Genomic DNA, 22,770 nt, shown 5'->3' on the forward strand with positions numbered 1-22,770 from the left:
AGATATTTGGATATTTATGGGCAAATTAGGGGGAGAGCTTAAGCACGTCACATTCTGTCAGAGCAAACAGGACGGTCCAAATCCAAAGAAACTGGTGACTGACTATTGACTTTGAGGGTGGTGTGAGGAACAATAGATGTTAGAACCTCTACAATGTCACACTTTTGCAAAAACAATTACACAGCTTTTTTGAGGACAGTAAAAATATTTATTTTGCACGTTATAATACCACATTAGCGTCATTATACCATCTCTGGTTCCTTTAATCACATATTGTGTGTGATTTTCGTAACATCCATTTTTTGTTTTGATTTGTTTATGTATTTGTAATGTTTCAATTCAGCAGTTCATCAGTAATGTGACTTGTTACAGTATGTGTTGCTCCTTTTTTATCTGAGTGAAAGTCCTTATCGCCTGTCTGTGGGTCACTCTGTGTGGTGCTCTTAAAACATAAGCTCTTGTTTCCCTTAAATATCAAAATATCACACAAACAGCAAGATTTAATTTAATTTTTTCTGTAATTCTGTGTAGGTTTTAAGTCAGTAAAACAAAATAACCACAGCATTTATATTTGTCATTTTGATTTGGTTTTAAAACAGAATAACCAAAGAACGAAGGGTACACAAATTAGGAATTAACAAAAGGAGAACAAAAGTTATTCTAAAAAACAAAATTACAACAATACACAAAATGACACAGTCAAAACAACAAAAGCAAAGGCCAATAATGACTCCAATAACACAAAAAATACAACAGAAAATGCAAAACGACACCAAAAAAGGGGTAAATGTTGTTCCCCGTATTAGTCTTTAGATTGGTCTTTCTTCTAAACGTTGAGATGATATTCAGATATCGTGACCTTTGGATCAGGCAATCACACTTTTGTGGCCCCTGCTGTAATCAAAGTTGCCATCCTTGCTTTACTCACATATCAAATGTCCCAATACTTTGAAGTGCTGAGGGTGACGTCTGTTTTTGTGCAGATCAACAATGCAGGCTCCATTATATGTCAGAGGGAGATCAACCCTGATGGTATTGAGAAGGGTTTTGCCACCAATGTGTTGGGTGAGTTACAGTCAAGAGGAAATACTGGTTTTAAGTATAAAATGACGGCAGTGATCTAACGTAGCAATGTCTGCTGTTTAGGGGTCTACATTCTCACCAAGAGTCTGATTCCTCTGCTGGAGAAAAGCCCTGATCCCAGAGTGGTGAGCAAGCTGTGTGATTGTTTAACCCAAAGAAGAGAAAAGTAAAGGCCTGCGTTCCTCCGCTGTTCCTCAGATCACTGTGTCCTCAGGAGGAATGTTGGCTCAGAAGCTCAGGACGGGGAACCTGAAGTCTGAGCGAGGTCACTACGACGCCGCCTTGGTCTACGCCCAGCACAAAGTAAGATCTGATTGCTGTTAGTGTCCACTGGGAGAAACAAGTTGTCCTCATGCATTATTATTCTCCAATGTGCAGGAAAAAAATCTTTTTTCGCTATTGGCCACTTCTTTAAAATGTCCAGGCCCTGAATGACAACTAAAAAAATGTACAAAAGGACAACAAAAATTCACAAAATAACAACGAAAAAATCAGATGGCCAGAGGGGTATTCCATAAAGGAGGGTTAACAAACTCTGAGTCAATCCTTAAACTCTGGGTCAACATACCCCGCGATGGGAAACTCTGGGTATCGGATTCCATTACAGCTGGTATGAAGTGGGTTAATCGACCCTGAGTATGTAAACTTTGGGTTACTGACGTGCACACGCACAATAAAGAGCCATCAACAATTGATCGACGATTGCACAAACTACCATGGTAACCACCCGGAAGAGAGTGATTTATTCACCCTGATGGGTGAAATATCCAGTGCTTGTGGAATATGAGCCTGTTCTAAAGGTGCGTTCACACTGAACGCACCTTCAGTGACTTTAGTGGCTTAAATCACCCGTGATTAGTCGTGCTTTTTGCTCACTTCATCACTTTATTGCTTCAGTAACGTGACAAGCGGTGAATAATATGAATAAAATGTGTCTGAGGAGACGTGTCAGCAGCATAGGATGGCTGCATAGAGAGCCCTCCCGTTACACTGGATATAAAGACAGTGACTGCCGCTTGATATTGAATTGATATTTTTAATGTAATATTGTCGCCAGTCATCTCAACATCCAAAAAAATACATCATAAGAAAAGACTGGAGCGGGACGCGAACCCTTGACCCATCACTTTGAAAAGCGGTGTCATAATTCACTGCGACATCATAACTTCAAGGTTGTATGATCTATAGATCAAACTGTATTACAATATAAAACAACAATTGAGCCTCAAAAGTGGATTCATTTAATTTGTCATCTTCTCCTTTATATTATCCACAGGTTTGTATTCAGAGAACTTTACTACAGACGTCAGTAGATGTTTTAATGCAGATCAACCTCTCAGTGACTTTCACTTAATGATCTGTATCCACAATGTTATTAATAAAACTACCATTTGCACAAAAAAAACCCCAAAAAAAACGTAAAGCAGCACAACATTAGTAATGATGTGAGCACGTCTGTGGTGTGTGATGTTACTAATGTGTTTCAGAGAAGAGTGTCAAGGTTCATTAAAGTGTTCAGAAACAGTGTTCAGGTGGGCGGAGCCAGGTAGAAACCCAGGGTTTCTTTGATAAAATCTGACAACGAGCAGGTTTAGTTCACGGACAATGTTGCCATGGTAACATACTCAGAGAAGAACATACCTCACATTTAGGAATGGGATACTCAGAGTTTCCCTCATTTGAGCCAGAACATACTCAGAGTTTGAACATAACCCGCCCTCTGGACTACAAAGCTGGATTTCCTTTTATCACGCTAACTTCCTGGATTTATTCTGTGTGCTGTACTACGACGCTGATCAGGGTAAAACACTATAGTAATTTAGGCCGAACGGCTAACCTGGTTGGGACTAGGTTAAGTGATGGATGAGATCTGAGCCAGCATAAATCCCGGCCTCCTGACCAATCAGTCTGAGAAACACATAAAACATACAAAATAACAACAAAAATACACAGAATGACTTCATAAAAACACAAAATGACAACTAAAATACTCAAAACAAAAACAAAAAATGGGAGAAGAAAGTACAAAATGTGAAGAAAAATACACAAAACAACTGTTCTGTCAAACTGCCTGTGAGCTGCCTTTCACCCTCCTGCTAAGCAGGGGAGGGGCCTTGTGGAAGCCCCTCCCACATGTGAGTGTGCACACCTGATTCTTTTTAAGCACAAACCAGCCACTGTGGGAGCATGGAGGCAATGGCAATGCATGCCTCAGAGAAGAAAGTTCTGTTTCCTCAGCTGGGACTAAACTTCGTGCAAAAACTCTTATTATGAATGGATGGGCAGCTGGTTTTTCAGCTGAACTGATGTTCCGACCCACAAAAATTACGAAATAAAAAGAAAAAGGAAAAGTAATTGAAGGTCTGGTTCATTGAGTGAAGTCCAGGAATCCACATCCAATAAAGAGCAGTTCCCTCAAGTCAGGAACAGCACAAAAATTGAGATTGACTTGACAGTGAAAAACCAGTAAATACTGGATAAGAACCAGAATAAGTTGTGGTGAATCTGCAAGGTCCAGAGGGAAGAAAACTTCAAGTACTGGCCTGAGAGCAGTGAGACCTAAAATGGCAGCCTCTATAAATTTGCAGCAACTAAAAGCCAGCCGAACATCTGCAAAACGTCAATTCTCCCGATTGGCAAATAATATGACCAGAATGCACACTTTGATGTCCGAGGAGGAGCTCAAAGACAGTTTCACAAAACTCACACTAGAGACAAACAAAGTCATTGAAGCTAATGATGATGTCGAAGCCCAGTACATGGCAGAAAATGAATCTGAGCGGAACGAAGAAGCGCTAGATGAGGCGCAAAAAGCCGACTTAGAGAAAACTGCAACTGAGTGTGAAAAGAAACTAAAAGAGCTGAAAGACTTAATTCAGAGTACATTGTGGGCCAACTATGGAGAAGATGAGCTGACGCTGGCAGTGCAGACAGCAGAGACCGAGGCAGAACGTGTGATGACCATTGAACCCAGTGAAGACAAAGAAGCCTTTGATTTCATGGTTGAGCATCTCAAGAGCATGGTGGAGACTGCAAAGAAGTCACAAATAAAGTGGAAATGCTGGGCGCCCCCTGCAGAGCATAAGGAGTTTCATGGTCGAATCAGAGAACTTGAGGTTATCCTCCCCAAGCTCACATCAAGGAAGGCAGACTTCATTCGGGCAAAGGCCAGAAAAGAGTCATCAAGATTGATGGATGCATCTTTGGTCAACTACTCAACCCCAATCATCAGACTAAAACCAGCATCCCTGCCCAAATTTACTGGAGTTAGACGTGAGTTCTATCGCTGGAGGAGGGACTGGGAGTCACTCCAAGCTCAAGGTGAACCATCGGGGTCAAGAGAAATAAAGAAATTCCAGCTCATCGACAGCATTGATGGAAAAGTTATAAAAGATCTTCGCCTCTCAAGTCACAACACCGCAGATGACATATTTCGTGTCATGGAAAACCGTTTTGGTAATAAAACAAGTATTGCTATTGAGATTGTGGAAGAAATCCAAAGTACCCCGGTTATTAGATCTAATCAACCAAAGAAAATAATTGAGCTCATACAGACAGTTGAGAAAGCCCTCTCAGACCTGAGTGACCTTGATGAAGTTGGTGCAATAAAAAATCCACTTGTCATCAGGTCTATTGAAAGTAAGCTCCCTGATGTGCTAAAGAAGGAGTGGCTTCTTCATGCAGCAGAAAAAGGCAATGCCCTAACTCAAGCACGAAGGTTTGACTATCTCCTCACTTTCCTTAAGAGCCAGGAAGTCATTTATGAACAGCTGGATCAGTTAAGTGACGAGCCACCCAAGTCTAGGTCCGAACAAAGACAAGCCCGAACCAGGGCCTCAAACCAAGCCAGCAGCCAATCATTGGGATGTGTGGTCTGTGGAGAAGGAGGGCATAGAAGAAAGCTCTACTTCTGCAGAAAATTCCGCGTGCTAAAGCTGTCTGAAAAGAAGGATGCAGTGAGAAAGCTTGGAGGATGCAAAAGATGCCTTGAAGTTCATTCAGATTGTGATGGCTGTTCCAAGACTGAGTTCATCTGCAAAGATCCAAGCTGCAAGGGAAGTTCTGGGCATCACATCTATCTATGTCCAAATCGGGAGAAGGCTAAACATGGAACAGTGGGAGGAGGCAACAACCGGAAGAGTTATACAGAAGCTCAAGAAGAATTTGTTCAAAAACTTCCTCCTGAACTTGCCCAACAGTGTCGACACGTCTTTTCTAACACTGCATCAAGAAATGTACAGATCTCCAGTCGACGAAATCTCCTGGAAGAATACGGTATAGCAGAATGGCCAGTAATCATGATGCTGCTTGAGGTCACTGCAAATGCAGGTCAAAAGGTTGGAACCCTAATTGACCTTGCGTCAGACACCAACTACATCACGCACAAAGCGGCAAAGCGCTTAAAGTTGAGAAGCGAAGCCATTACTCTTGTTGTCCATGGAGTTGGAGGTATGGAGGTCACAGTAAAAACAATGCGATACCTCCTAAAGATCCGTGTCCGTAATGACAAATCGACCTATAACTCCCACCAGCTAGTCTGCTATGGACTTGATGATATCGCAGACATCCACCATCCTGTCACAGCCAAGCAACTCCAGAAGTTTTTCCCGGATATCCCCCTCTTTGAATTACAAAGACCAAAAGAAGTAGACCTTCTAATTAGTCACAAGGAAGGTAGACTGGCTCCTCAGAGGGTGAGCATGGTGGGAGACCTTGTGCTATGGGACGGCCCACTTGGGAAAACAGTTGCTGGCAGCCATCCTGAGCTTTCTGAACAAACCACCATTTCAGCTCATGCATCGCAAACCCACTTTGCAAGATCAATGAGGACAGCAGCTGTAAACTACAAAGAACTTACCCACTCCTCACCTACTATCAAGCACTCATACGCTACAACCACTGCTCAAGACTTCCTTAACTGGTGGAAGTGGGATAGTATCGGCGCTGCCTGCAATCCAAAATGTGGCGGTTGTCGGTGTGGAAACTGCCAACCTGGTGGTAAGGACATGACCCTAGCAGAAGAGCGGGAATTGGAGGTCGTAAAGAGTGGTTTGACCTATATCAGTGCTGATGAACACAGTGAAAATCCCCATTGGCATGCAAGCTATCCATGGCTCGATGATCCATCCACTCTGCCAAACAATAGAAGAGGAGTGGAGGCAACCTTCCTCAGAACAGAAAGAAAGCTTGCCAAAGAACCACTGTGGAAGGCAGCTTATACTGTTCAAATACATGAAATGGTTGACCGTCGTGCAGCAAAGAAACTGTCCAGAGAAGAGCTACTTACTTGGACTGGACCTCTTTGGTACATAAGCCACCTCATCGCTCCCAACCCACACTCTGTTACAACTCCGGTCAGACTTGTCTGGAATAGCAGTCAGAAATACCAAGGTCAGAGTCTTAATGATCATCTGCTAAAAGGTCCAGATGTCCTGAACCTAATCAGAGTAGTCCTCCTAAAGTTTCGCCAAGGCTCCTACGCTGCCCTAGGAGACATCAGTAAAATGTACAACTCTGTATGGCTTGAGGAGAAAGAAGTCCATTTGCACAGATTCCTATGGCGTGACTCGAAGGATGAAGAGTTGGAGGAGTTTGCTATCACCAGAGTCAACATCGGAGATAAGCCAGCAGGTTGTATAGCCCAACTCGCCATGAGAGAAACTGCAAACCTACCTCAGTTCAGCCACCTGCTAGATGAGAGGAAAGTATTACAAGAACACAGCTATGTGGATGACATTTTGACGTCCCACAATGATCTGGAGAAGCTCAAGACCATCACACAAAATGTGGAGCTGATTCTGAAAGCTGGTGGGTTCACCCTAAAACCCTGGGTCTTCTCAAGCCAAAGTAAAGGGGAAAGTAGAAAAGTTTTGCCAAAAATAGTTGTCCTGCCAAATCAGCTGAAGGACGAGGATAATAAAGCACTTGGTCTGGGCTACACAGTGGGTGAAGACAAGCTACATGTCATGGTGAAAATCAACTTCTCAAAGCGGAAGAAGAAAATGAGACTTGGGCAAGACCTTTTGCTGAAGGAAGTAAGAGATCAGACACCAGACCCACTGAACAGGCGGGAACTGCTCAGCCAAGTTGCTGGACTTTATGATCCAATTGGCTTGATGACACCTGCAAAGCAAAAGGGAGCAATTTTGGTCAGAAGGGCTTTTCAGGAGGCAAAGCCAAAGAACTGCTTTGCCAAAGACACTTGGGACCTCCCCCTGTCAGACGAGCTCCGCAGATGCGCTATCAATTTGTTTGAAGAATATGTCCAATTAGGACAAATCAAGTTCACCAGAGCCCTGACACCACTTGGGGCCATAACTGAGCCGTTTGCAGTAACCTTCTCAGACGGCAGTGAGTCTTCCTATGGTGCTGTCTTATATCTTCGATGGGGTTGCAATGGAAGCATCACAGTTAGACTCGTGGAGTCAAAAGCAAAATTGACGCCTCTCAACCAGAAGGGAGACACTGTCAAGGCAGAATTGTGTGGTGCTGTCTTCGCCAGCCGCCTGAAAAAGTACTTCGAACAACACTCGCAGATCAAAGTCAAACAGTGGTACCATTTTGTGGACAGCCAAACAGTCCTTTGTGCTATTCAACGCGAAAGTTATGGTTTTCAAACATTCTTTGCAAACAGGATCGGAGAGATCCAGAGTAGCACGAAAGTACAGGACTGGTGGTGGATCCCTGGACAAGCCAACATAGCTGACATCATCACTCGAGGGGCAGAGCCAAAAGAGTTGGCCGAGGATTCAGAGTGGCAGAAAGGGCCAAAGTTCCTGAGTCTCCCTGAAAATGAGTGGCCAATTATGTCGGCAAAAGATGTGTCTGTAGCTGTCAGAGAAGGTGTTAATCAAATACAGAAAAAGTCATTTGTGGCAGTACTGACCAGAGCTCAAGCAAAGGCAATCCCACCAAAGAAAAGTCACCGGCCACCTGCTGGGGTAGCGGTGCAGAACTTACTGAATGAAAGACGATTCAGTGTCCTGTCACGTCTTCTAAAGACTGTTGCCTTGGTCTGGAGAGCAGCCAAAAAGTTTGCAGGCTCCAGCCAAATCCTAAAAACACCAAAGTGGGAGGCCATCCCGGAGGATGGAGTTATCACTGCCACAGAAAGGCAAGATGCGTTAAGAGACATTTTCCTTGCAACACAGCATGGGGTGATCTTCCCTGCCACCACAACTGACCGCTTGGTAGTTTACAGAGAGCCAGAAACTGGGTTGCTAACCTGCGGTGGAAGAATTCAAGCCTTTAAAGAAGATGGTGTCACAGTCCCACTCTTACCACCGGATGCATGGATCTCAACATTACTGGCACGGGAGGCTCATAGCAAAGGTCACGAGGGTATAGCTGCAACTCTACTGCAGATGAGGAAGACAGCCTGGATCGTTCAAGGGCGGAGAGTAGCCAAAAAAGTTGTTGAAGGCTGTGTATCTTGCAGAAAGTATAAAGTAAAAAGATGTCAACAAGTAATGGGTCACTTACCACATGAAAGATCCAGTCCCACCGCTCCCTTCGAGTTCACTGCAGTTGATCTCTTTGGACCTTACTTGGTCAAAGACGATGTCAGGAAACGAGTTACACTGAAAGTATGGGGTGTTGTTTTCAGCTGTATGGCCAGCAGAGCTATCCACACAGACCTGGTGAGCAATATGTCAACAGGGAGTTTCCTGATGGCATACCAGAGGTTTACCGCAATTAGAGGGCACCCAAGAAAGATCTGGTCTGATGCTGGGACAAATTTCGTCGGTGCAAAGCCTATTCTAAATGAACTTTACCAGTTTCTAAACCAAGAAAAAGCTGCTCTCGAAGAGACAGCTGCGAAAAATAGCACCATCTGGGAGTGGCAGATCCAGCCGGCAGATTCTCCGCACCGCAATGGGGCAGCTGAAGCGGCTGTCCGTGTTGTCAAAAAGGCACTCCAAAGCTTAGACAAAGAGAATGGACTCACTTTCAGTGAATTTCAAACTGCCTTACAGCTTGCCGCCAACCTCGCCAATGAACGTCCAATTGATGCCAGGGTGCAGAGCCGTGAAGATGTAGTACAATACGTGACTCCTAACATGCTACTCTTGGGTCGTGCCTCCCCAGGAGGCGATATCCAAACCTTTGATTTTACAAATTATTCTTACAAAAGATTAAGAGAGATGCAGTGCCAAGTCAACAAGTTCTGGAGGTCATGGAGTCAGCTGGCGGGCCCTAATCTGTTTGTGAGAAGCAAGTGGCATACCTTGCACAGGAACATTGCTGTTGGTGATATTGTGTGGATCTGTGATCAGAATGCCATGAGGGGCCAATTCAAACTTGGACGGGTGGAGAAAGTCAACCCTGATCAAAAAGGCATCGTCCGAGATGTACATGTGAAGGTGGTTCAAAGCTCCTGCGTCCCGACAACCCGACCTTCCATGGCCCGCAAACCAGTGGTCCAAAGCGGACCGAGCATCCAATCTACAATTCTACATAGAGATGTCCGGCGGCTGGTGGTTCTTCTACCAATCGAGGAACAAGATGAAGACAACGGGGAGCATCACAAAGGACTTTAATGGGCAGGTTGCAGTTGTCGATTCGTGCGGTCTTCCCAGCAGTTCCTGCATGAAGACCGAGTGGGAGGTGTTCTGTCAAACTGCCTGTGAGCTGCCTTTCACCCTCCTGCTAAGCAGGGGAGGGGCCTTGTGGAAGCCCCTCCCACATGTGAGTGTGCACACCTGATTCTTTTTAAGCACAAACCAGCCACTGTGGGAGCATGGAGGCAATGGCAATGCATGCCTCAGAGAAGAAAGTTCTGTTTCCTCAGCTGGGACTAAACTTCGTGCAAAAACTCTTATTATGAATGGATGGGCAGCTGGTTTTTCAGCTGAACTGATGTTCCGACCCACAAAAATTACGAAATAAAAAGAAAAAGGAAAAGTAATTGAAGGTCTGGTTCATTGAGTGAAGTCCAGGAATCCACATCCAATAAAGAGCAGTTCCCTCAAGTCAGGAACAGCACAAAAATTGAGATTGACTTGACAACAACAATAAAAACACACAAACTTGTAAATGCTGACATTAATGTTGATAATGTGGCCCTCAAAATGGATATAATGACACCGTTGTGGCCCCACTGTGATAAAAGTTGCCGTCTTTGCCTTAGAGTGAATATCCATCCTTTTTTTCTCACTCAGCCATCAAATTATAATAGACTACGGTAAATTGGTAAACGTAATTATCTCAGGGGTTTAAAAGATGTAGAGGAGTTTTCTGGTTCAATTTGAACTCTCAAGGTTTGTAGTTGGAAACTTTTGATCTCAGCCAGCAGATGCTGTCTTTACTGCTCCAATAAAGAGTCAGTAATAGTAGAAATGTTGGTTTTTGTAGTAACGTGTCAATCGACAGGTTCGAAAATGTTCACCAGCATGTTAGTATGTGTGTTTTTCAGAGGCAGCAGGTGGTGATTACAGAGCAGATGGCAAAGACCAACAGCAACATTCACTTCTCCGTCATGCACCCCGGCTGGGTGGACACTCCAGGTAATAAAGCTTGTGAAGACTAGCCTCTCAGCTCCTGTCTAACTCTGTTTTTTTCTCCTGTGGGGTTGTTTGTTCCAGCCGTGGCCAACACCATGCCAGACTTCTACCGCTCGATGAAGGGCAGTCTGCGATCCCCGGAGCAGGGAGCAGATACCGTGGTGTGGTTGGCCGTCTCTGAGGCGGCCACCAAAAATCCTAGTGGGCGTTTCTATCATGGTGAGACTTCATGAATACACACTCAGACTGGGCACCATAACCAATTTGAATTGAAGCATAAAAACACACATTGTTCCCAAAATGTGAAAAAATAGCATTGGAGATCAGCAGAGGTGTAAAGAGTACTGATACTGTATAACCTACTCAAGAAGTACTGTTACTTCAATGAAAATGTACTCAAGTACAAGTACAAGTAAAGCCTGGTTTAGGGTTCAGCGTCAGGACCCACGCAGGGGGCATCCCGTCAACATGACGCAGAGGTTGGCCCTTTGATGGTGGGGTGCTCTGGGTCCTTCGCTCCTGTGTGCTTTCTCGGGTGTGTGTGGGGGGGGGGGCGGTTGCTGCCTTCCGGCTTGTGGTCTTAGGGGCGTCAGGGGGGCTGCTCAGTCGTGGGGGGTGGCCTGGGCTCCCTGCCCCCCACTTTTTCTGTTGGCCTGGCTGCATTTTCTGGTCCGGGGCAGTGCACATACAGTGGTCTACAATGCACTAGCATGCCTTGGACTGTGGGATAAAACTTGTAGTGGGCTTAACTTTAGACACGTTGATCCCAAATACCTGTTTCAGGTATTACCACTCACTCCTTCCCTCTGTCCACAGCCACCACCATTATTGTTAAGCCTCACGCTAATCACCAGACTGGCTTGATTACACAACACAATAAGCACAATATGCAAAACTACAACTTCACATCTCCCTCTCACTTTAAAATAATCAACTCTTCCCCACCCTTCCTTTTTCTTTTTTTTTTTTTTTTTTTTTTTTTTTTTTTTTTTAAAGGATTTTTTTGGCTCTAGTGGCCTTTATATGACAGTTGCTTGACAGGAAAGGGGTCAGAGAGAGCAGGGAATGACACGCAGGAAAGGGTCCCAGGCCGGGAATCGAACCTGGACCCGCTGCAGGTGAGGAACTATAGCCTCTGTACATGGGGCGGGCGCTCAACCCACTGAGCTAAACACCGCCCCTCCCTTCCTTTTTCTACCTTGAATCTCTCCTCCCTGCTTCATTCCCCCTCCCCCTCCCCCTCCGCCTCCACACCCCCTCACCCAGGTGTAACACTCCTCTTTCTTTTTATATTCTCCCTTTAATAAAGTATTTTTTACCCTTCCCTAGGGAGGGCTGGTGATGGTCACAAATATGCAATAAAAGAATTTCATTTATTTAATTGCAATAACAAAACATGCATTGCTGTCTTAAAAAGATTGCACTTTTTGTAGTGTTGACCTTTGACAGCATGTGCAGACAAGGTGAAAAAAAAATTAAATTCTCTTAACTCTGTAGGGGGCGCTAATGTGCCAATGTTAAATTTTTCTACATTGAGCTGGTTTAGGGCTGGGAGTTTAGCAACTGATTCACATTTGATATGCAAATGGGATTATTTACCAAAAAATGTATATTTTGTCATTTTTGCCCAAAATTCCCGTCTCCGCCCTGCAAACACAGTAAAAGTTATCAAAAATCTATGGGTAAATTTCGGTGTCCCTCTTCTTTAGATGACCTCCAGTGATTTTAAACCCCGTCAGTGAAACGCCTTAGGAGAAATGTGTTAAAATACAACGTGAGCAGAAATAGCAATTTTGCAATTTTCAATTTTCAATTCAAGATTCTGGACTTACTGTATATTTTTTCGCATGGTCTTTTACTGTTCTTGTCTTGGTCTACTTCTGTGTCAATTTCAGTGTTTGGAATTACGGCGTTTAAAATAACGCCGTTAGGTAACGCTGTTTGTTTTTCAGTAACGGGGTAACCTAACTAATTACTTTTTACGTCGTTACAACGCTGTTACCGTTACTGAACGTTAAATACGGTGCTTTACATGTATTGATTGAATAAACTGTGATCTGAAAGCATCCCTGGCTTCTGACTTAGCTGTAGTGAGGAGGTGGGTTAAAAACAAGGTGAGCGATTATGATTGGCTTAGGCAGTGTCATGTTTAATGGTAGCCAATCAGAGACAGTGTTTTTACTCATGTGCCAGCACACACACACACACACACACACACACACACACACACACACACACACACACACACACACACACACACACACACACACTACAGCAGAGATGGTGAGCGTTGAGCAGTCTGATGAAAAGATGTCATTTTTAAGGTGGTGATACAAACACTACTTTAAATTAATTGTGGTCAAAGACAAGAACGTACTGTACATGTGAAGTGTACTTTATATCCAGGAAGGGATATAATGAAGAAGACTTTGTCGACATCCATTGTAAGCAACTCGAATTTAATGAAGCACCTCATGACACACCTTCTTTGACATAGAGCAACTTTTGCTTTTTTAACAGCATCGCAAATACTTACTTTCCTTGGTAATGAGTTACTTTTATTATAGAGTAATTCAGTTACTAACTCAGTTACTTTTTGGGACAAGTAGTGAGTAACTATAACTAATTACTTTTTTAAAGTAACGTTCCCAACACTGGTCAATTTTCATGATTGTACAATTAATTAATTTTTTGGGCAATTTTTATCTCGTAATGCATTTTTTACGTACTTGGGGACGCTGGCGCGTCAAATTTTTGCATTTTTAAAAACAGAAATAGCCAGAAATGAGAGAAGTACGCGATTTAATTTTGTTTTAATTTTTGAGACTCTACATAATGGTTCAGTGGGTGAAAAGTAGGTGAGTTGGTTCTGACACTGGGAAACAAGAAAGAAAGAAAGAAAGAAAGAAAGAAAGAAAGAAAGAAAGAAAGAAAGAAAGAAAGAAAGAAAGAAAGAAAGAATAATAATCCAACCCAATAACTTTTTGAGTACCATGAACTACAGATTTTCAGAAAGCGCAGGAGCATACCGAGGAAATACGGAAGAAAAAGACTGTGAGGAGGAGTAACAACAGGAACAATGACTGCAGACGAGAACACATCACAAAAAAAAAAAAAGGGACAAAAAAAAAAAAAAAGGGAAGAAACGAGGTTGGATGTAAAATTATCTGTGTTCAAATTAGGGGACGGATCTAGATAAGCATAATGCTTTTTTCCGTCGCCCTTTCCGGCATGAAAAAGGACAAAAAAAAGGACAAAAAAAAAAACAAAAAAACAATGATGTGATTTTGCTCTGAATGTCAAATGAATTTCTGTGAATGCAACCATGTCGGAAATGAACTGAATAAATAAAAAATAAATACCTACAACATGACAAGGGTCCCTGGTCACTGACGGGCACGTGGCGTTTGCATAGGCTCCGCCCCTTCCCTCGTAGTGTGGCCATTACGAGAACAAGCTCGTGGCGCTCGGACCTCAAAATACTAATGAGAATTAGAAGTTGATTGCATTCGAAAGGGTGTACTTGCATTTTTATGATATGTTATCATTACATTAATGGTTAATTTGGTCTGAAAAAAAATGACAAAAAAATTGTTTATCGGCAATAATTTGTGGGACAATAAATCGTCCATCAAAATCTGTGATCGGCCCAGGCCTGAAGTGAAAAATTGGCTGAAACTGGGCCAAAAATTGCAGCGAGAACAGACGCAATTCATTTGCAGTGTGGTGGTTGTCAGTCTGCTATGAGCGGCAACTGAGATCACTGTGTGAGCTGTGTGGGGGGGACGAGCTCACAGCAGCAGACGCAGTAACTACAGAGTGATGCATGCATTCATGTCAGAGTCTCTAAAATACCAGAAAACTCTAAAATAACACAAGATAAAGTCCATGGATTTGTCACTAATCTCTATTGAGAAAAAAAGTCACTAATAGCTCCACTGTTGTGCGCGTTCACAAGGATACCGGTAAGGCACAATAGGATTCTTAACAGGGAGGGGAGGGTGAATTCTACATACTGCAGCTTTAAGTACAAGTAAAATTACTGACTTAGAAAGTAAAAGCAACTCAATTACAGTAGCATGAGTACCTGTAATCTGTTACTTTCATCTCTGGAGAGGAAAAAGAATGAATGAAGTTAGTGTCTGATAGAGAAGGTCATAGCCATGGTGTGTGCGTGTGTGTGTGTGTGTGTTCACAGACCGGAGGATGGTGTCCACCCACTTGCCCCTGGCCTGGACCCACAGCTCCCCTCTGGAGGAACAGAAGTTGATGCATTTGTTGGAGGACATGGCCAAGATGTTCCAGCCCCAATGAGGCCCTGATGGAGGTGAAGACCAGCTCAGGAATCTGTGTGAAACGCTGGGAAAAGGGCCGGAGCCGACCGTCCACTCCTGCAGCGTGGAGATATTCCTGCAGAGCTGCATGCTGGGAAAAGATAGCTTCATAAAACTAATAGGCTCAGTTCGTCAGCACTAAGTATGTTAGTGGAACTGTGTAGTTTTATTACTGACAGAGCGAACCCCTCCCAAGCCTCGTGGACTTTATTAAAGCTATCAATTAGATGGAATGTGACGTCGCTAACACACTCACTGTATGTGCAATCTCCAGTTGTGTGTCACACTCGTGTTCATGTGCTTTAAAGTCTTTGTGAGCTCTGTGTGTGTTCAGATAACAGTTAACATTGTGTAGTGTGCCCTCTGTGAGCATCACTTGGCACGTGCACTAATATGTCTGTAACTCTAAATGTCTGCTGCTAACATCTTTTTAAACAACAGGAATTTTCAGGAACATTTTTGTGTCACAGTGTAATGAATTTCAAACTAAATGAAATAAAATAAAATGAGAAAACAGGTCAAACCAGTACATATAGAAGTTACTCAGGGGGCATTTCTCTAATAACATTACTCCTAACATCTAAATAGATCCTTTAATGCAGATGTGTCAAACTCATGTTGTTCAGGGGCCAAATATGGACCAGTTTGTGCTTAAGGGGGCCACAGATTTTAAGTGGATAAAAGAGCAAATTCATCATTAATATCCCCTGGTTTGCACTTCCACATATAAATGATAAAGTGTGTTAGTATCAGTCTATGCAGAATGTTCACCTAAATTTCCCTAATTTTTGGAATTTAGGGAAATTTTGTGGAATAATTTGAGAAAAAGTTGCCAGATTTTGGAAAAATTGAGAGTTCTTTCAACAATTCAAGATTAAAAATGACTTGTCACCTGATAACTGAGCACTGCAAATACTGTGGATTTAAATATATTATTTTGTATTTGAAAGGGCTGAGATATTTACGACTGAATAAGTTGGTAATTTACAAAATGTTTCATGTTTTTTCTGTCATATGTACTTTCTCGAGCAGGCCAAGGTTGATGCTCTGACGAGGGTACGCGTACCCCTAGGGGCACTAGAGAGAGAGTGGAAAATTAACAAATAAGTCTTGGTCCCACCACAGGCATGAGATTACTGTAAATTAAAAAAAAAAAAAAAAAAAAAACATATAGAAATAAATCTATTCCAGAGCCAATAAATCAGTCATTTTCAACCTTGAGGTCAGGACCCCATGTGGGTTCACCTGAAATTTCAGAAAATTCAAACAGATTTTAGATTTTTTTTTTTTAATTGTCTTTTTTCATTATTAAAACACACAATCTTAAACAACTTTATTTCCAAACGTTCACTTTGTGAAATATAAAGTTCAACTAAAAAATTTTTTAAAAAAAAGCTCAAACATGATCAAAAATCTAATTCTAGAAAAAAAAAAAATGTAATTGTAGTCACCAGAATTTCTTCATATCTAAATGGGGTCACGATACAAAAAATGTTGGGAACCATTGCATTAAATACTGTTTTTTTTCCCAACTAATTTACAAAATGAGATTCTTTAAAATGTTGGATTCAGAAATAAGAGAAAGTGGGTACTTGACAAATGTGCTTTAATACCTAAGAAGAAAATAAAGCACTTTCACGGTGATTAAATCTGATGTTTCCTTCCTCTGACAAACAAGTGATAAAAGGTGATTCAGGTCATTAGTATTTTCAGCAAACAACTCAACGTCTGTCATGGATTTAATTGCACCCGTGGTGAGCATTAATCCACATGAACACCAGCATCATTTCCTGTGTGTAGATTCCTGCGTTTCATTAATGGATGAGTTTAACGATCCTTGGGGTTAGCCTGTGATCAGAGATGATTTGACCTCAGGGGCCACATACTGTATGAACTAGTTTAATCTAGTTTTTAGGCCGGGCTAAAAAAACCAAAGTGGATTTGTCATTTATTTGTGAGTCAAATGTTACAACGGTTTGTGGTACCGATATATATATGGGCCCATTACCCCGTACGTGTCACGGGGGTGCCAGGGGGCCCCATTTTTCAAATGACTACTCCTCCTTTAATGCTTGTTGAATCTGGCTGTAATTTGACATGGATATTCTATGAGCGATGGCAAGAGCCTCTCGGAGACATGGAATTTCAAAAGTTTAATATGGTTGGAAAAGTTGAAATTAGTTTAAAAAAAAAAAAAAATTGAAACGTGCATAGAAATGGTGGATACGGTCATCATGTGATCATGGTTTCACACGTCAACCTCTGAAAAATGTGTGTGACTCTGATCATTGAGGACGGTGTAGGTATTCTGTTTTGCAGTCACTTTTACAGTTCAAGGGAGAATGGGGTGATTTTTTGCACACGTGTTCAATATTTAACACATTGAACACTTCATTGTGTTCAACATCAAACCCAATAATGTGTTCAAAAGGTGTTGACAGGATTGTGCTTTAAATTGTGCTATTTTTTTTACGGTACATCCTCCTCGGGATGTTTATCTGACAATCAATTCATGTTTTTAAGTAGCAACAGTTTAGGGTTTTGTTTTGGTTTTCCAAGCCGTAACTAATTGAATGCTGCAATTAATTCACTTCAGTCTTTCAGAGCGAGGTTTGGACCACTACCAATGTTGAAAACCAGCCCTGTACGGTATCGGTGCTCGGAACCAGCTCTGGTATCGGCTCTGTATCGCTGCAACACCGATACCAAAATCCGACATGTCTCATTTGACTGAATTTGACAGAATTAAGACCCTTTTTTTTTTACATTTTTCTACTCAAGGTTGGATTTTCGCAAATTATCCTCGGTGTAAAACATTGAGTCACCCTGCAATATAGAACTTCTTAAGTTAATCTGTGGACATTGTTTGCCTTAAAATTGTCTATTGTAAAAATTAAGAATTATTTGGGAGAAATTGCAGGATTAATAAGAGTTCTGGAAAACTATTTACCATTAAAAATGACAGAAATCGTGTAACAATGAGGGGAGAAATTACAAATCCCCTCTAATATTGGGAAGTGTCATAAAAACTAAAATAACAAATAAAAAGGAATGAGATATTTGGAACTAAACAATGTGATTTACATAATATTTGTGTTTTTGTTGACATTTGTTTAAATGTAATGTACAAAAATACAAACAAAATCCTAAGTGGAGGCTCTGACGAGCCGGATTTGGGCTATGGACTTTGTGTTTGACACCCCTGTTTTACTTTACTTATATTTCAACTGTCACACACTATCAATGCATTACATGAAACTGATGAAACAAAAACCAATGAGTTAAAATTATTAGTAATTTATAAAATTGCCCCTCCACAAACTGTGGTTATGGTTAAATGAAAGGGAAAGTATCCAACAGGGAATGAGAGACAAAGAATAAAACAAAAACTGCATAAAAGAATAAAAGATGGTTGTTTAACCCTTGAATGATGACACTTTGTAACTTATTTGGTAAACGTTGGTCTGCATGCGAACACGACATAATGCGACAGTTTGTAAGTGCTTTAGAAAAGATTGTTTAATGATTTAATGAACGAGCACAAAGAACAATGAACCATTTACAGTGAGTGATCCTACATAAATACTTTACTGCAAACATAAATATACATTACATGATCCAAGGATGGAATGTGACTACATTTGTAATCAGGGATTGGAACCCACACCCTCCCTCCACCTACAGTAAGGCAAGCAGAAGTCTAAGGTTTGCAATGTTAGCGTCTACTTACAAAGACACCACATGGGATCCAGACGTGCCACTCACATCTGGATTTACAATGGAATCACTGGTTTTCAATCTACAGACCACAAATTGTGCAATTCAGTGCAGGGCTGAGAGCGGCACGGGAGTGTGTGCGCGCGTGTGTGTGTAACCAAGAGAACGAGCGGGTACAAACTGGACAGAAAAAAAACCAACAGTGCATGAGAGAGAGTCATAATAAGCACTGGGAAGACTGGGTGAGTGTGTGTTCCTCTTTAAGGCATGAGAGGCACAGGCTGCCTGACCTCAACTCCCCGTGTTACATCATCCCAGGAGAGAAGAAGAAAACTTAATGTGCTCCACAGAAAGGTTGGGCAAAAAAGGCCCATTTTCTTTTTAGTGAACAAGCTGGCAGACATTTAATGACAGAGATGGAAATAGATCAGAGGACACGCTCCCTCAAACAGTCGCATCAAATTTAACTCACATTTCAGACAAAATTTAAATTGCAGTGGTGCGGCTTTGAAAATAAGACATTGTTTTAAAAACTATTTCTTACACGAGTTTGTCTTGAATCCATGTTAGAGGAGAAGAGGACACTTTTCTGTCCATTTCTGATGTGTTCCTGCCACACACACACACACACACACACACACACACACACACACACACACACACACACACACACACACACACACACACACACACACACACACACACACACACACACACACACACACACACACACACACACACACACACACACACACACACACACACACACACACACACACACACTGGCCACAGCAGTCAGGACAGCTTGGACAGAGAACAGATGTAATGGCTTACGAGTAAAGTCTCCTTTAGAGAATCTGTTAATTTCATTTTCTATTCAATAAAATCTTCCAAATCTCGAAAACGACACCAGAAATCTGTTTAAATGTAGCACTAGCTTTGATTATACAGGGACATCATTGAAAGAAAATCTAAGATACGACGTCCCAAGGTTTAAGAGGGACTCCCTCCAAACAACCTTGAAGAGCAGCATTAGCTCTGACCAATCACTTGTTATGGTGGTCTGTTACCATGGAGACCGTTTTCCCACTGGCTGAACTGGGATCATGAGGGTGAAGCCTGGGTCACGTGCGCCAGAGGAAACGCATACATTCCTGTCCTGTGTCAGTGAGAAGGAGGTTCTATCGCTTCACTGACCTGCATTAACGACCTCCATGTGTGACATCATGAAAGCTCCGCCCCACCTACTGATGTGAAACCTACTGAGAGTGAGTTAAGGCCAACTAGTGAAAGAGAAAAATCTGAAGGAAAAAGCTTAGATTGAGATTAATTTCAAGCATCTACTATTCCCACACTCAGTATTCATATACAGTATACACATGGTAACAGGTTAGGAAGGTTTTTTTGTGTTATTATTATTATTGTTTATTTTTAACTATGATGAAGATGCAACAATAAGTGAAAGAGGAGCCGGTCAGCCTTCCACTTAAGGCCGACTTTACAGTGCAAGGGTGGTAAGAACTGACCTTTGTCGACAGGAAAACTCAAACATATTGAATGTAAACACTGTCAATACCCTTTCTCCCATAGGAGAGAACCACTGGATGTTGCACGTGCAGAAGCACACACACACAAAATCCCACAAGTTGTGCTTCAGATCAGAGCAAATGGTCAGAAATTACTCTGTCATGTCTTCATGTCAGCGTGAAAAGTTACCACAGAGATCTCTCTTTACACAAAGAGAAGCCAAATAGAAATGTAGGACCACGCACGTACACACACACACGCACACACACACGACTCGGGTCACAGTCACCAGCGACCAGGCGTGAGGAGGCGATGAACTGTACACACACACACACGCGCGCTGGGTTTCCATGACATTGGAGGAACATCAGAAGAAGCAGGGACAACCGTGGATTAGCCTGGACCAATCAGCGTGAGGAGAAGCCTGTTGCTAGGCTACAGCCAACCACCTGTGACATATCCCAGATCTGTGGAGATAAAAAAAAAGCCAATTAGAGACAGGACAGCTTCTGCACTGGGGATCAGAGACGGAGTGGGTGCGTGAACGCTAAAATGAGACCAGAATTCACACAAATGGGGTTTCCTGCTCATAAACACCCCATCAATCAATACATTCAATCAATACATTCAGTCCACACACAGGGATCTGGTTGTAAACACAATGTCAGTTTGAAAATGGACTGAACATGAAGAATTCATTTATGAGAATCTGACTTTAGGATTCAACAGGTTTGCATTTCTATTCTTTTTAGATTTTAAAACAAAGGGGAGCTTTTTGGGCCCCATCCATAAATTTAGCAAAATGATTGTCCATTGTTCTATGAATCTGTGATAATTATTGATCTGAATAATATCCACTGTTATTCAGGATGTTTATTATGAATTACATCACAGTATACAGTATAAGTGTATTAATCAGAAAGAAAAATGGGATAAAAGTGACCACAAATGGTGGAAAGGGGGGTGAAATGTGGTTTTAAAAAACACACTGAAATTGGTTAAAAGTTGCAAATTAGAGTGGCCAAAAACGGTTAAAAAAAAAAAAAAAAAAAAAGTAAAAAGGATTCAAAGTGTCAATCTTATAAAAGCTACTTTGGCAAATAATGGGCATAACAAATAGTGAATGTGGTTAAATTAGCAAAAATAAGCATGAAATATGGTGAAAAGAGGTTAAAAGTAACTGTAATGGGTCAACATATGTGGCATTAGGTGGAAAAAGTGGTGGAAAGGGTTTATAAGTGCTGACAATGTCTTGAAAGTGAAAAAAATGTACAAAAAAGGCATTGCACTAAAAGGAGCAAAACTACGGCAAGAAAAAGTGATGAAAATAGGTTAAAATATGGCAAGTTTGGTGTAGTTGCAGAATAAGCAAAAATGGGCTCAAATTGTTCAAAAAAACTTATTCTTAGTTTCTCAAAGGCATCTGGCGACCCCTTCTCAGTGTTTCACAACCCCAAATGGGATCCTGACCCCAAGGTTGAGAACCCCTGGAGTAGAGGTACAACGCAATCCTTATGCTGAGAATAACATCGTGTTAATCTTTCTTGCCTGGTTAAATAAATAAATGAAGTAAAAATCCTCTGTGGTCTTTGCATGTGTAAATAAACAGAGGCATCATTTTATTAAATTTTTAGCTTTTTTGTGTTGTAAAATGATAGTTTAATAAATGTCAAAATCCTAATCATGTATCAATACTTCTTTGCACTACAACTAAGAACACCCTGGTCTAAAGGTTAATATTGTTCTCCATTGTTTCACCAGTAATTACTTGTTATTAATTTTCTGTTTTTGAAACAAAAAATTCAAACTATTATTGAACCTTATTAATTAAAGACGAGAGCACTCCAAAAGTGCAAAATATCCCCAAGTTCCATGATCATTCACACTTTAGGCTTGGAAGTCATTTCTATCCCCATTAATAACTAGGGTTGGGCATCGTTTGTATTTTAACGATTCCGATTCTTTGAGTTTTGCAGGTCACAGATTTCACAGGAGAATTTTTTGACCTGAAAAAGCCTTTACACAGGCCAGTGTCGGCGTCACGGGGGGACATTCACAGGCCGTGTCCCCCCAGCTGACCTACTGTGCCCTGCCTGGTGCCGACTCTGACACAGGCCATTTTTAATAATTCACTTAGTTGATACAGTTTGTTGAGGATAATTATTATTATTCTGGGTCGCACAGGACCTAGTTGCTCAAAGTTAAAAAAATTTGAACTTTTTAAGCGACTTCAAGCAACAACTCAACCGGCCGTCACTGTCTGTAGAGCCGAGGCAGCAGCCCCTCCCACCCGCTACAGTGAGACGGCTGCAGCAGAGGGCAACAGCCAGGACCTCTTGAATTTACGGGGCAAAAGGGGTTAACTCCTTGAATAAGCCTACTATCTGAGTGAACTCATCCTTTAGTAACCCCATAAGTTTATCATTTAAACCGTAAAAGCGGCACTGTCTATGATAAGTGCTATAAACGTACGGCCGGAGAAGAAGTGACCAACCCTCTCTCTCCCCTGTCACCTGCAGACACACAGACGTCACTGGACCATTGAAGTGAGGGAGTGACCAGAAAGCGTCACTATGTTTAAAGATGCAGTCTGCAACTCTTATAAA

At 41.9% G+C, this 22,770-nt stretch overlaps 2 protein-coding genes across 2 annotated transcripts in view; one reads left to right on the forward strand and one right to left on the reverse strand.

The window, feature by feature from the left end:
* The window catches only part of dhrs12la (dehydrogenase/reductase 12-like a), a 22,374-nt gene extending 6,633 nt beyond the window's left edge, over positions 1–15,741 (forward strand). Inside the window, exons 5-10 of the mRNA XM_028465398.1 lie at positions 984–1,065; positions 1,147–1,208; positions 1,282–1,386; positions 10,499–10,589; positions 10,668–10,805; positions 14,785–15,741. Coding sequence (XP_028321199.1) covers positions 984–1,065; positions 1,147–1,208; positions 1,282–1,386; positions 10,499–10,589; positions 10,668–10,805; positions 14,785–14,900 — 594 coding nt within the window. The 3' untranslated portion in view covers positions 14,901–15,741. The remainder of the gene's footprint in view (positions 1–983; positions 1,066–1,146; positions 1,209–1,281; positions 1,387–10,498; positions 10,590–10,667; positions 10,806–14,784) is intronic.
* A 2,680-nt stretch (positions 15,742–18,421) lies between these two features.
* The window catches only part of wdfy1 (WD repeat and FYVE domain containing 1), a 30,634-nt gene continuing 26,285 nt past the window's right edge, over positions 18,422–22,770 (reverse strand). Inside the window, exon 12 of the mRNA XM_028465237.1 lies at positions 18,422–20,631. Within this exon, the coding sequence (XP_028321038.1) occupies positions 20,572–20,631 (60 nt within the window). The 3' untranslated portion in view covers positions 18,422–20,571. The remainder of the gene's footprint in view (positions 20,632–22,770) is intronic.

This window comes from Gouania willdenowi, chromosome 13 (assembly GCF_900634775.1).
Source record: "Gouania willdenowi chromosome 13, fGouWil2.1, whole genome shotgun sequence".
NCBI lineage: Eukaryota > Metazoa > Chordata > Actinopteri > Blenniiformes > Gobiesocidae > Gouania > Gouania willdenowi.